The sequence below is a fragment of the Uloborus diversus genome, chromosome 10 (genome assembly GCF_026930045.1).
Source record: "Uloborus diversus isolate 005 chromosome 10, Udiv.v.3.1, whole genome shotgun sequence".
Taxonomy (NCBI): domain Eukaryota; kingdom Metazoa; phylum Arthropoda; class Arachnida; order Araneae; family Uloboridae; genus Uloborus; species Uloborus diversus.
This window is the reverse complement of record NC_072740.1, coordinates 122,579,070-122,594,726: the sequence shown is the minus strand read 5'-3', so window position 1 is coordinate 122,594,726 and position 15,657 is coordinate 122,579,070. Positions and strand designations below refer to the sequence as shown.

The 15,657-nt window shown below is 32.1% G+C and overlaps 1 protein-coding gene across 1 annotated transcript in view; it reads left to right on the top strand.

The window, feature by feature from the left end:
* Positions 1 to 15,657, top strand: part of LOC129231423 (protein lap4-like) — a 98,458-nt gene that overhangs the window by 49,219 nt on the left and 33,582 nt on the right. The window contains exons 13-19 of the mRNA XM_054865735.1: positions 1,111 to 1,180; positions 2,304 to 2,428; positions 2,577 to 2,667; positions 5,203 to 5,321; positions 5,432 to 5,509; positions 5,675 to 5,788; positions 11,786 to 12,373. Coding sequence (XP_054721710.1) covers positions 1,111 to 1,180; positions 2,304 to 2,428; positions 2,577 to 2,667; positions 5,203 to 5,321; positions 5,432 to 5,509; positions 5,675 to 5,788; positions 11,786 to 12,373 — 1,185 coding nt within the window. The remainder of the gene's footprint in view (positions 1 to 1,110; positions 1,181 to 2,303; positions 2,429 to 2,576; positions 2,668 to 5,202; positions 5,322 to 5,431; positions 5,510 to 5,674; positions 5,789 to 11,785; positions 12,374 to 15,657) is intronic.

Below are 15,657 nucleotides of genomic sequence, written 5' to 3'. Positions count from 1 at the left end.
TTTTTTAAAAATACTGTGCTTCTTAATTTTTGATTCCCTGATGGATTTTATGTCATCTAACTGTAGAACAAAATGCAGAAATGAACTGCTTTTGCTTTGCAAAGCAACGTTGAATGAATTCAGCATGTACTTTTTCTAGAAGTTTATTGTCTTATTAATACTTTTCGGTCTTCAAGATTTTGATCTACTTTGAAGATTGAATTATTTTTATGATTTTTTTGTAAAATATCTCTAATATTTGGCCTGAATTTCCTATAGTTCTATCTCATATGACTAAAACTTTATTTATAAACATGCCAAAATTGAACATGAGCTTCGCCAAAAATGTCTTGCCCCCCCCCCCCCCCCTCCTCCTAAGGTTTAGACATATCTTGTCAAATGCTACAAAACACCTTTCCCCAAAAATAAGAAGAGAAACCCTCTAAAAATATCCCCCCTCAAAGTTTCAATGGTGCAACTTGCACCAATGCCCCCCCCCCCTCCCCACTACTGATGGACACCCCTGATAAGATACAACATGTGTTAAGATATCATATATCATAACAACTCTGTTACCTACTCCAACTTTAAACAATGGAAATCATTTTTAACTTTGATATTTTTGTTGTAATGCAGTACAAACTCGTAAGCTGTCCTCTTTGTTACACTCCAGATTTCATTTATATAAAATGAGGTTATGATTTAAACATTTATATTTCTGATATTATTACTTTGAAATATTCTGATTTAGGAAAAAAATACCAAGTTTTTAAAAAGTTCCAATTTACAGACTTTTATATAAATTATGGTGCTTGTCAAATTATGTTTACATTTTCTGTCCCCTCTGTTACATACCCATTTAATTCAATTATTGAGGTTAAATGAGGATGGAATTTCAATTTTAGGTTAATTTATTAAGCATTGTTCTTTAAAATAAGTTTTATCTGGGGATTTTTTTGTCTTAGAAGTTGCTATGTATTTTTTTGATGCAAACTCTGTGTCTAATGTCCCCTCTGTCACACTTGGAACTCACCAATAGTTTTTTGAATATATTATGACTTATATTTATAGATAAAACTTTCTTTTTTCATCTACCTTAATTCTATTGTAACTGAATGTTGTCTTTTTTAGGAGAAAAATGGGGAATGTAATTCTCCAGTAATTATTGATTCAGGAGTTTCAAGTGTTGCATCAAATCGAGGTAAGATTTTTTATTTACTGTGATTCATTATTTATGATTTGTTTGAAATATGTGTTTTGAAGTTACTATATACATGCTATTTTTAAATTCACCACCTTTTACTGTTCATTGTGAGATATTTAACACATGCATCATGTAATCCTGGTACTGTGTAATCATAAGGTGCTTAAGGATGTTTACTATAATTTATGTGCTACAAAAAATTCATTTTTCTACTATGGAATGAATTCAAGCATTATTTCATGATGTATTTCAAACATGCTCTCTTCTTTATGAAACTGCTTCAGATTTATTATTGATGTTCATCGTAACAATTGGACTTCCATGGCTTAATTTTCTGAATGCCATTTGAGGTTTTTCGAAAGCACTTTAACCACTGAAGGACACTTATTGAGTGTCCACTTTCTGTATGAATAAAGCCTGCTTCTACTCTCCTGATGGCTCTTATTAGAAACTCTATACACAAGTGACGATTTGAGTTCATTATAAGTAATCAGGTATCCCAGAAGTCTTATGTGCAAACTTATTGCCTAACATGCAGTTTAGGATCATCAGAGATTTTTAAATTTTCAATGCCACAAATTTACATGCCATCATCTTATTCAACATCTTTTATTTTACAACATATTCAAATGTAATCTAGATTGATTCATTTTTAATGAGTTATCACTGCTTTTGTGATTTTTCTTTAATTTTTGAACCCACCTGTCTGTGTATTATTTTGTAAAAATACTTTGTAGCGAACAAGAAAACCAGTCCTTAAGCCTTAAAGCCATACAGACGTTAATGCAATAATCTGTATGAGCTCTCTTGTAAAGAGAAAAAAGAACTTGAACTTTTAAAATGTAACTCCATTAATTTTAATTTAGCAAAAATATAGTCACACATATATATTGTGGAAAAAAAGGCACTGATACTAAAAAGTGATTTTTCTTGCTAATGAATTTTTTATATATGTCTTTCGTTTCTGCTGCCTAATGTTTTTTAATATTTAACACAAACTAATCAGTACAACCTGCTGATAAGTTGTTAAGTGAAACGTAATATTAATAGTTGATATTATTTACATACTTCATAAATGCCATTTTTCACACCAAAGCTCATATCTTCTATTTATATTCAGGAAATTCAGATGAAGCATGTTACAATCTCACAAACATCCATGCCCATCAGAATGGCAGTACTCACTTAGATTCAAATGAAAAACTAAAATCGGTATGCAGTGAAGATCAGGAGCTAACTGAAACGGTAAAGTGACAAATTTATATTTAAATATTCGTTTTTGTTAAACATTTGGAACTATAAAAAATATTGTGTAATAATAGTTATTTTCAGAAATTCTTCAAATATTTAAATCAAGTGCTTTTTTGATAAATATTTGAACTTAATATTTTAGGATGAAAACTCTAGTGAAAATTGTCTTTCAAGTGATAAAGTCAGTGTTTCGTTTGATTCAGAAGGCCCTTTGCAGATTCAAGATGCACCTTGTAAGTAATTGTATTTGTTTAATATTTTAATAATTAGTTAGAATATTGATTGGATAAGTGAAATCCACATACGAAGTTTGTCTGGAAATTACATATAAAAGTTGAATAAAAACTTTATTTTACAATTATTCAGGCATTACAATATGGTCTCCGTCAAAGTACTCTCTTTGAGACAAGGTGCACTTCTGCCAACGACGTTTCCACTGTTGATAACAGTTCTGAAAATCTTTAGCTTTGATGCTATTCAGTTGCCTTGTCATTTCTGCCTTAAATACTTCCACATCTCCGAAATGCCACTCCTGTGAAACACCGTTTTGCATTTCGGGAACAGGAAGAAGTCACAAGGGGCTAAATCTGGTTAATATCCGGGTGATCTGTAACAGTGATTGAGCTTCCAGCCATAAACTCACCCACAGTGAGCAACTTGTGAGCGAGCGCATTTCTTCATTTCAAGTTTTTGTCTGAATTTCATGAGCAATTGTTTTGGGTATTCGTAGCATGTCAGCTATCATTCTGACTGTCAGTCTATGGTCTTTAAGAGCACAAGCCCGAATTCATTCAACCTTTTAATGAGAACTCGATGTCGAGGGGCTTCCTGGGCAAGGGTCTCCATTCCACATCACTCAAAAATCTCACAGCCATTCTTACCTAGCTTTGAAAGAAACTTGGTGTTGATGCACTGTTCCTCAATCAGAGAGAGCTCCATGCCGACGGCAGGTGAAAAAGGGCAACTTTCAACAAGCAGCCGCGTACTCCTACTTATATGCAGAGCGCTCTGATTCGAACTGAGCTTTGAGGGAGAGGCTACAGCAGTTGTGCCACCTGATGGCGCCTCCACGATGCCGTGATACGTCACTCCAACTTATTTATACATATTTTCCAGACAAACTTCGTATGTTAACGTATTAATCCTGTCGTTTGTTGCAGTGCTTTGCCCTGTTAATGTCCTGAAACAATTTCCTAAAGTGAAACATTCAAATTTCTACTGGTTTGGTTTTTATGATGTTTTGTACCTTTTTATTTGGATGTTCTTACATGTAGTTTTTTTTTTAATTGAAACTTGAGATTGAAGATTACATTGAAATTTTACAAAAGTCATGAAAAAAGTTCATGTTTAACTCATATAGCTTTTCCCTTGTTTTTTTAGCACTGCTCACTGTTATGTCTGTTTTGAATAAGTGTTATTACTTAGGTTTATTCCCAGCTTTTCCAAATGAATTCATCAATTTTGAATAAAGAACTATATTGTAGTCATAAATTAATAATGACAGGCTTTTTTTCTGCTGTATTTTATTTTTCATGAAAGAGTTTACAGTATAATGTAAGAATTAAAAATAACTATGATTTCTGAAAAATATAGAGAGTCAATGTTATTAGAGCACAAGTTTGATACATTTCATTGATTTATTTTATGCCTTCAAGGAACCCTTTTTTTAATACTACTGATTCCTCATTAAAAAAGGTTTCAATTTGTAACTAAAAATTATGTGTTACTAAGTAATGTTTTGTAATTAAGAATTATGTGCAAGCAGTAATTTTTTGATTGCAATGTTGATTTAGTTATTTAGTTTCCAGTTTAGTTTAATTTTCATCAGTACTTTTAAATGCTTTCAAAGTTGTTACTAAAATGTCACCAGTATAATTAATGATCTTATGGTCTTTGAATGCTTCACAAAGCTTTGTTCTCAGTTTGAGCAACAGAGCTCCTGAATTTTTCAGGAAGATACTAGCAGAGGTTAACTTTGCAATTTCAAATAAGAGGGTATTAAATAAAATCCTATTTTATATTTAGAAAAAAGTCCTTTTTTCTTCATATGACAAAGTGAAAATCTGTTATGAGCCCTTATCTCTTGATTCATTTTTTTTTTTCTTTTTTTTTAAAATTTTTAGGCTGCTGTGCAATTTTTCTTCAGGTTAAACATTTTTTACATTTTTGTCTCATAGTTAATTTGTGGGTTTATTAATTCTCCGTCATTTGCAGTCTTAAGCACATAGCTATAAAATCAACTGTGTTGCGTTACTTGTTTTTATATAAGGCTATCTTTGCAGGTACCACTTACAATTCTCTCTCGGATATTTAAAATATCTCATTGAAACAAATTCTGGTTTTGAATGGTATAGATATATAGTATTAAATTGATTTTCACCATTAAAGAATTGGAGTTACTTTGCTATTGTTCGAAAGTTCAAAGTTCTCTTTAGCCAATTAATATTGCAGTTGTACGGTACACTGTGTCTGCAAGAACTGAATCTACGTGGTTCTTAACAAAACAATTTTTTTCTACTCTTTCTACAGAAAAAGAGAAATTATTTTACTTGGTTTGAAGGAAGCTGAATAATTCACCAAAATATTTGAGGCTGACATCTGTTTAAATTTCATATAACTGTTCAGCTTGAGTTTCTTTTCTATTCTTTTAAAATTATTTAGTATCTTTTCAGAAATACATTTTTATTTCTAATGCTAGTGTGAGATTTTAACTGATTTTTTTTTCTTTTTTTTCTTTTTTCTTTTTTTTTTTTTTTTTTTTTTTGCAGCAATATTTTCGTATGCCCATTGCAATGTCTATGAAATTTATGTTGAACGTGAATCATCTGGTTTGGGTTTAAGTATTGCTGGTGGAAAAGAATCTACTCCTTATAAAGGAGATGATGAGGTAAAGTATACCATAATAAATTTTTATTTTCTTATCATGCCTATTTTTGCTTATAATGGGATTCAGTACTTTGCTTAAGTATAGTTTCATCATCCATCTTCTTTTTTTAGGGCATTTTTATATCTAAGGTTACTCCTGATGGCCCTTCTGATAGAGCAGGTTTAAAAATAGAAGATAAAGTTTTGAAAGTAATGCATTAAATATTCTTTAATATCTTTAATTTAACAGTAAATAGTGTTGATAGCAATGTAATGGAATAGTAAAATAACATAAATTGTTGGAATTTATTTTATGCATAGTTTTTCATTTTCCATTTCTATGGAATTTAAAAATGATTTTTGTGTGTAATTTAGGTGAATGGTGTACCTTTGGTTGATATTGATCATTATAGTGCTGTTCAAATTCTAAGAAATGCTGGAAAGAACATAAAACTTACCATTCTTCGAGAAGAACCATCATCTGAAGAGGTTATCTATAGTTTTTCTTATTTAATGATATAATGAGAACAGTTCTCTTGTGCTCTTGACTTTTGCGGTTTTGATCAATCTACATAAATTGAGTTATTCTTAGAAAGATACAGATAAAGCAAATGTTTTGAATTAATCTATTTATTATTATTTTTTAACTTTTTTGTGAATTTCAGTATTGAATTATAGTTTGCTTTCTAATCTAGTTTCAAATTTAATTAATTCTATTTGCACGAAAAAACAGAGATACTAATTAATATGTATTAAATATATTCTTTTAAATGGTTTTAGAATGGTAAAGACACAATAAGATAGTATAAAGACAATGTAAACAAAAGCATTTATATTATCCTATCCTACACTCCTTTATGTTCATTTATTGTCGGTTTCTCTTTTTCTACATGGTAAGACCTGTTTAGTAGAGAACTACTTAAATATCACAGAAAACATGTAACAACAATTCTAACCTGGAAGGCTTTAATTTATGAAGCTCCATTACTGCTATGGAAGGAGAATCCAAATTTTAGTTATTAAATGCAATTCTCAACTATTACAAAAGAATACTGTTTCCTTTGTAACTTAAATGAAGTGTCCTATAAGCACCAAGTTTTATCTAGAATCTATGTAGGGTAGACCAACCAGTGGCTGAACACTACCCAGTGAATGAACAAACTCGAAATATTTTTAAAAAAAAAGAGCTTTCAAACGATTTTTTCTAAATAAATTAACTACAAAAGCTTTCTTTATTGATATTCTAAGCTGTCTGACACCTGATTGTTTACTTTGGTCACATTTTTTTCCTGAAAGAATCTAGAATGTTTACGGCTCTTTTTCCTTGACAAAATTACAAGGCTGGTTTTGTACATGCAAACTATTTTGAAGAATATTAATTATATTTTTAAATTTTATTTTAATTCTGCAAAAGATAAATTAAGTATGCATATTTAGGCTATGGATTAAAGTTGTTTCAGCTAATGCAGAATGCGTAGTTTTCCAGGTATAGGGGTGTTCAGTCACTTTGTACAAGAAATTACAAAAAACCAGTTAATAAACACTGACAAAATTTCTTTTGATTTGAAAAGAAATTTGAAGTTTCTTTGAGATATTTTTATTTTTGTACTTTTTTGTAATGTAGATAGTTTTATGTGCTTATTTATTTATATATTTCATTTTACTTTTTTTTTTTTTTTTTTTGATATCTTTGCAAACAATACTTTTTGGCATATTACTAATTTTTGTTCCCTTTCTTTAACTATTTTAAATAATATTACATTACATTATATTACCTATTTATTTACCTATCTATCTATATATCTATCTAGCTACCTATCAATTTTTTTAGGTACCTATCTCCATATCTCTATATCTACCTACATATCTATCTACCTACTTAACTCTCTCTCTATCAATTTTTATATATATATATATATATATATATATATATATATATATATATATATATATATATATATATATATATATATATGAAATAAGCAAACAAAATTTCAAATATTAAACAAATTATATAAAAATAATGATGATATAAAGGGAAATTGCAAATAGCTATTAAATAGGAAAAGATAAAGTATGAATCCAGAGCTCATCAGGCGTGGAGGATTCATTAATTATGGTCAAAAGACCAAAAATTTAACTATGAACTAAAAGAGAATGTTTAAGCTCCAGTACATGTAATTTAGAGTAACATTGGGCAAATGCACCACTTGTTAAACTGTAAAAGCAAGCCCCCTGCTTTTACAATTTTACAAAAAATGTACTTCGTTTTGACCTTTTTAAATATATGAAAGAAAACAAAAGTTTTTTCTCAGAAAACTTCCAAATCAATGATGTATAATTTATACTAGCTGCTTCTCACGTCTTTGCATGGCCTACCACAAAAATTAAAGTTATGTCAAGTGCAGGCCCGCATCCACACATTTTACACCCCCTGCAAAAAATCAGCATGGGCCCTACCTGACCACTGATCAGCTCCCCCCCCCCCCCACACACACCAAAAAAAAAAAAACGATATTTTAAATGAGTGATTTTTATTTCTTTTTCATTACTTAAATATTTCTATCTATATTTTGAATTCATTTGTTCAAATGTTTTTACTTATCAATCATTATCACTTAAGGTTTCAAATTTACCTGTTAAGCACATCTAGATAGTTATGTGCAATTTTTAATCCTGATTATTGGAGACTCATTTTATTCATAAATTATCTCAGCAAGGAAACAAGTTTCGCATAACTTTATATTTTTCGACTTTCAACCAACATTAATTTCAATCCAAGTTTTAAAAGATGTTCACAACTGTTCTCTCCAGCAAAACTTGGTTTTGAAAGAGTTTTAACATTATATAGAATCGCCCTAATTTGGGCAAAATTCAGCTTTTATTCTGCATTTCTTACAAGTTTGGTTTATGATTGATCAAATTTGGCGGAGATCCGACGTAAACTATTTGTACAGTCGAACCCGCTTAATGGAACAGCCATTTTGCCATGAAAAACTATTCTAATAAGTGGGATATTCCATTAACCGGGATCAAGATAACACATTACATTGGTTTGATACATTGAAATTGAATTATATTATATTAAACGGGATATTCTTTTAGCCGATATTCTAATAAGCGGGCTTGACTGTATATGGAACCTACACATATACATGTACACACACACTTCAACACATATATTTTCTGTTTTATTTATATGGATAGTAACTATGAACTACATCATTCTTAAATTTAATAAGAAACATGACTTACTGTTTGAGTTTTGCAAAAATCTTCAAAGTCTTGCTTATCCTTTTGCTTTATAACTGTTATTTTCTTGAAGCACTCTGTATGATATCCGAGTTCTTCAGTAGAGTCCATGGTTAAACAAATATCGTGATGGTTAAACCTATTTTTCCAACGAAATAATAGCATTAAAAAGCACTTTTTAAATGATGTGTTATTAAAACTAAGCACATCGTTCTTTTAAATATACAGGAAACACTTCTTTTTTTTTACGCGATGAGTGCAGAATTTCGCAGCCGGATCTCATACTATAAGAACCTATTTCTTGGCTATTTTTGATGAAGTTAGGGGACCGGATGGAGTTTGGAGCCCTTCCCCGGAATATTTCCAAAATTCAGTTCTAAAAACGCAATTACAGGACATTTTTTACGATAAGGGTTGGGGTGAAGAAAATCTCTCAAAAAAACTATTTAGAATTGGAGCTTCAAAAACGAAATTTCAGACTATTTTAGATGATGTTAGAGGGAAAAAAATTCGGTACTCTTTCGCCGAAGCTTTTCAGATATTGGAAGTCTCTATGCCAAAATTTAATATAATCTTAGAGGACGTTGGCGATCAGCTACTCTAGTACGGGGGGAGGGGGGGGTGATAATACAGTCCCACAGTTCCTCTCCTAGATTCACCACTGCGCTCAAGTATTGATGCTACTCCAAAATGATGCTTTTTTTTCTGTGTATTTTAATTTTTTAATTATGCAATGATATATTTTTTAATTTAGCGATAATGTCGCAACCCCCTAAGAAATGCTTCGCGACCCCCTTGGGTATCGGAACCCACAGGTTGGGAACCCCGTAGTTAGATGGTTACAGTGAAGCAAAGTGTTGGTCAAAGGCTATGCTGGAGAAAATATTAATTATGAGATTATTTGGGAAATGGTTTTCAAGTAGTTTATTTTTATGTAGATTAATTTCTTGATTGAATGCTGTGATTGCAAAATCTTTTGATTTTGATGGCTTGTGAAACAATGATGCCAATAAAAACTTTTTTTCTGAGGCAAGAAGAAAAACTTTAGCAGACAGTTAACTTTGAATTGACATTCGCTTGTTTTGTCGTAACTAGTGGTTTCACAGTTGAAGTCAATATTAATTTTAATGTCAAGAAAATTAAAAATTTTACAATTAGAACTAGTCTTTTTTAATGTGAGGGAGCTATGATAAATATTTTTGCTGAGTTCCGAAAAGTTGTAATAGTTGATACATAATAAATCATCAATAAATCTGCAACAAAAAGGTGTAGTACCAGGATTATCAATAAAAAATTTTCTTTCATAAAATAAAAGAAAAATGTTAGCTAGGGTAGAACTAAAGTTAGCACCCATAGCAATACCATTAATTTGTTGAAAGCAAGAATTGCCATTTTTGAAATAGTTGTTAAAGATGCAAAATTTAAAAAGTTAGAAAAATTCCTCACTAATATTGAGTGAAGTATTGACTGTTTTGAAAAGTTCAGTAACTGTGAATTGCAGTTCATTTGAGTGGAATGTTGGTAAACAGATTTTCAAAATCAAATGTTTCCAGATGAAAGATGCCGAGCATATTAAGTAATTTGATCACATCATTGCTGTTATCGATTATCCAATACCATTTCTCTTGACAGAGCTTAAGTTGGTTTAAAATCTTTTAAAGATAAAATTTAAGTTTAACACTGAGATTTTTTCCAATGGTGTTAGTTGCAGAACAGATAAAACAAAAAGAAATGGGTGTAAATGGATAGTCTTAGGATGGGATAATTTCATGAGTTTGTATTCAGCAAAGATTTTTTTTTATGATAAAAGATTCATTTAGTGTGGAGCATTTATAAGTAGTAGTTTTTTCTAATTCAGATTTCATAATAGTAGCATGAAGTTTTTTACAACAGATAGAAAAATTGGAGCTGGCTTTGTCAACAACAGTGAAAACATATGCTTCTTTAAGTTTCTTAAGAAAATTAAGATCATCTGTAGAAAATTAGGAAAAAGCAGAGTCCCTATTGATAATTTCACGTTAGTTTCACGTTAAAAGTGAAACTTTGTGAAATTACCAATACTAGTGTTAAAATAGGGGTTTGGTTGCGTAGATAACAAAGTACTTCATTCTAGTGATGACTAATTGTATAATAAAATTAATGTGTACTTATATCGACTTTTATACACAACATGTATAAAGAAAACATAAATTAATTTCGTGTACTCTTTAAAAAGAGGAGCTGGCTATGATAGTCTTTTGGCAGTCATCAAGACTTTTTCTCTGTAATTCTTTGCAGAGCATTAGTGCATCCATGATCACTTGCGTCATTTCCATGATAGAATCTTCCTTTACTAATAAATCAGAAAAATCATTTCTATTGTCTAGGAATTGCTCAAAATTTTCAATGTGAACGTTTTTGGTTGTGCGTCACCAAAGTCGTTATCCTCGTTGGTTTTGGCCTCCGTTGTCACTTGTTGTCACCTCCGTTGTTTGGCAAGCACTTGGCAATATATCGCCAAGCTTTTGGTCGCCAAGTTTTGTCGGCAACTTGGCGACGAATTTAGCAGGTTTTTTTTTTTTTTTTAATCTGGTTTCAATTTGGCCATATTTAGAGAGTTAACCATTGAATCATATTAAAACTGCTAATATTTCAAAAATGCATTTGTATAAAACGTTTTCTTTGCTTCGGTTCGCAACGAACTTGGGGTGAAAATATTTAAATTGTTTCTTTGCTCACTCCGAGGCACTATTATCTTTAAATTGGAGTAAAAGGAAGTCATGTGATGCACACAACAGCTCGTTTAATCAAAATTTATCATGTTCATTACTGGACCAATTTGTGTGCATTTACTGGTTAGGGGTGTTCATTCACTGGGTCATTGTGCCATTTTTTCTTTAAACACCTAAAAAAGTCTTAAGTGGTACCATTTAATTTCCTGCAATATTTTCTAGACATTTACATAGATCAATGAAAATGTTCTAACTATCACAAATAGAAAAGAATAATATTTAAAATTACTTGGAGTTTTAAAAAAAAAATGAAATTGTGCTTAAGTGTTCATTCACTGGTCAGTCTACCCTACTTTTCTAAATCAAATCATTTAGGGTTTTAAAAATTTGCCACTAAGTTCATGGGAAAAAAATGAATGTATGTTGGAATAAAAGCATGCATTTTAAATGTTAGTTGTGATTGATCATACTGTGAGTTTTTTCTAAAATCTTATGCACAAAATTTAAAATATTCATTTTTCAGAAACCTGATATGTTGCCACGCCTCCATGTTTGCGATGGAGACGAATCGACGTTGCATTCACTAAAAGAGCTGCAACATACTGAGAAGCCATTTTCATTTGGAACAAGTAATTCCGTAAATGCTAGCATTCCAAAGCATGGGCAAAACTTCAAAATTAGTTACATGCCACTAAATGATGTGTCTGGGAGAAGTCCTGAAAAACAAACCAGTTCTGAAGCAGTCATTGCATCATCAAATATACTTCATGAGCAGAATCATAATTTGAATACTTTTGAACCAGACATGACATCAACCCCCATGATTTTATCACGTGCACCAAGTAAAAATATTCCTGATGTTGTTCAGCCTTCTACGTTCAACTCCCTTATTCAATCTGCAGCCTGTGACACTATAGAAAAATATGAAGGACCTCTTGTTAAAGTAACAATTGAAAATCCCAAACCATATGTGCCATTGAAACCTGAATTTCCATCTCCAACTAAAGCCCTTGGTGAAACATCTGAAGTCCTAACTACATCATCATTTACTGAGACTACACTCACCCGCCTCACTTCTAATTCATCCTGTACAAAGGCTCCTATCTCAGAGGTAAAACATTTTGCAAAAGTCTAAGAATTTATGGGAAAATGAACACTGGTAGTTCAGAATATAATAGTTTACTTTTGTTTAGATACAATATAGGAGAAAACTAACATTAAATAGCTGATTATGAGAAAACTTCCATTTTATAGTTGAAGTTGCAAAGTCTATTGCATACACATTTTTCTGGGCAACCAGGAGCAATGTTTTGAATGAAAATAAAAGATTTTCAACTTCGGGAGGCTCGGCAGCCGTTAGAATGAATGCAGTTGACATAATGGAAACTTCCTTGTAACTGCAACTTTGCATGCAAAAGACCAAAATCTTTTTGAAAAGGCACTCTTTATATTCCTAAAACACTTTTATGCTCTGCAATTTTTGTTACTCAATGTTTCTTTATATATTGGGATAGTTTTCAAAGTTTTTTATAGATAAATCTTTATGTTAGCTGACTTTTCTATATATATATATATATATATATATATATATATATATATACACACACTCCTGTTTGTGAAAATTGCAAAACCATGAAGGGAGCATCATAGTTGAATGAAATTTTATACACAGTTGAGTGGTAATGGTACAAATAAATGATTATATTTTCAAACCAAACAAGCAATAGAAATTAGTATTTTGTCTGGCCACCACGCACCGCAATAAGAGCTGCTACACGACTTGGCATGGAGTGAAACAAAGTTTGAATATCTGCATGCGAAAGAGTATTCCATATTGTTTGTATGCACAACCAAAGTTCGTCTGTCGAAGCAGCAGGACGAGGATCACGAGCGAGACGCCGCCCAACGAAATTCCACACATGTTCAATCGGTGACATATCCGGGGAATATGCAGGCCAAGGAAGAAGCTGTACCTGCTGCGAATCAAGGTAGGATTTGACAGTCCTGACGACATGTGGACAGGCGTTATCCTGCTGTTCAAATTGCCCACAATTCGTAGCAATTGTGATCATCCATGATATGCTATGGCACCCCAGACCATAACTCCTGGTGTTCGTCCACTGTGGCATTCGATAATGCATTCCGGAATGTGCCGTTCACCGGCATAGCGCCTGACACGAATTTGGCCATAATGGTGCCACAAATTGAAGCGGGATTCGTCAGAAAAGACAACCTGCAGCCAATCAGCACGCCATCTCCTATGCACATTGGCCCATTGTAGCCGCAGGCGGTGATGGTTTTGCATGAGATGAACCCTGTATAAAGGAATCTTTGTGTGCAGCCCACGCTGCAGCAGACGTCTCCGAATGGATGAAGCACACAATGAAACACCTGTAGCTGTTGACCACTGTGCTGCCAATTGTCTAGAAGAAGCTGTGCGGTCCGTCAGCGCCATATGCACCAGGTGTCTGTCATTGTGAGCTGACGTAACATTTTGGGGTCCACTCCCGGATTTCCGAGCTGTCCGATCCTCGTCCGTCCACTGCTTCCAAACATGCATGATTGTGCTGCTGTTACGTTGCACACGAGTGGCTACTGCACGATAAGACAATAAGGCTTCACGAAGGCCGACGATTCTGCCTCGTTCAAACTCCGAAATTTGCTCAAATTTCGCTTTCTTTCAACGAAGAAGCATAGTAAAGATTCAGTTTACGTTTACTCTAGCATATAACCACTGATAATCATACACTCCTCGCTACAACGGTCAATTCATATTCGGTTCAATCCGCCATTCAGAGGGCGCTGCTCAGCATACGCATGCGCTACCGGTCTGCAATTCTAATCATTTGCATATCATGCCCTACTTTACATTTCCTGCAATTTTCAGCTCACTCGCATAAGTCCTTCTTGATGTTGCAGTTTTCACAAACAGGAGTATATATATATATATATATATAATAATTATTATTATTTAAAGTCTCACTCGTAGGTAGCACAGTGGCAAGTGTACTAAACAGCAACAAGAAACTCAAAAGAATATTAACAATGTAAATTGAAAGCCATGTAAATATGAAAAGTTGAACAATATGAACAATAAGATAAATAATAGAATGGGCGGTAACTGCTTAAACGAGTATTATAAAAGGTGACAAGTTTTATAATACTCGTTTAATGTTAACCAATACTTAGCCTACGACGCAGTTGAAATAAGCAAGTAAATTCTTGCTAATTTGATAAAAATGCAAATACTCGCTGACTTGTGCATTACTGACCTCTATAAAAAACCTGCAAATTAGTATAATATGCCAACTGCTCCAGCTCTTTGATAACGTAGCAGTTACTGCCCATTCTATTATTTATCTTAATATTCATATTGTTCAACCTTTCATATTTACATGGTTTTCAATTTACATTGTTAATATTCTTTTGATTTTATTGTTGTTGTTTAGTACTCTTGCTACTGTGCTACCTACGAGTGAGACTTTAAATAATAATATATGTAATATACATTTAATACTATAGCTGCATTTGCACTGTCTAAATGTAGAATATTTTACTTTAAGTTTTAATAATTATATATATATATATATATATATATATATATATATATATATATCTTCTATATTTATCTATGTGATAAAACTTTTAGAAGTTTTATAAAATGCAGCATAAGTTATAGTGGTTCTTTGCCTTCGATGATTTTTTCAGCGATGGGTTTGGGGATTAATCCCTTCCTCAAGAGCACTTGGTTTAAAATCAATTGGCAGTCCTAATATGTTTATATATATGCACGTATATAAGCTAGGACTGTTATGAATCTACACTCCTACCTCCCCCCCCCCCCTTCCTAGAGAAAATACTTATTTCGCAAGTGATTATATCATTGTATTTCTGATGATCGAAGCAATTTCATGTTTCTTATAGCTATTAATATTTCTATGAAAACAAGCATAATGCACACATTTTAATTAAGTTGTGAAAGTTTACTATTGAAATGTAATGCATTGTATAAACAGCCCAACTTCAGCCAGTAAGTGGAATCATTTTATCTTTTCCATCTTAAGTTTTATACCCTAGTGTTTAGTGAAGTAATTTAGTTACAGTAATTAAATTGCTGAAGAAAATAACAACAGTTGTGCCATATTAGTTATTTTAATATTTGTTTCTAACAATTCAGTAAGTAAAATCCTGGAAAAATACGTTTTTTTACAAACAAATAACCTGTAAGAAGCTGTAAGGCCGTAAGTTACTGCCCTTTAGCCAGGGCTATGGAGAACTAAAAGCATGTACCAGTAGCCTGGTTATGACATCCGGAGGCAGTAGGATTACTATTGGTGAATCCATTACCGTATTGTCGGTATAAGCTTTTGAATAAAAACGTGCCAAACATGGTAA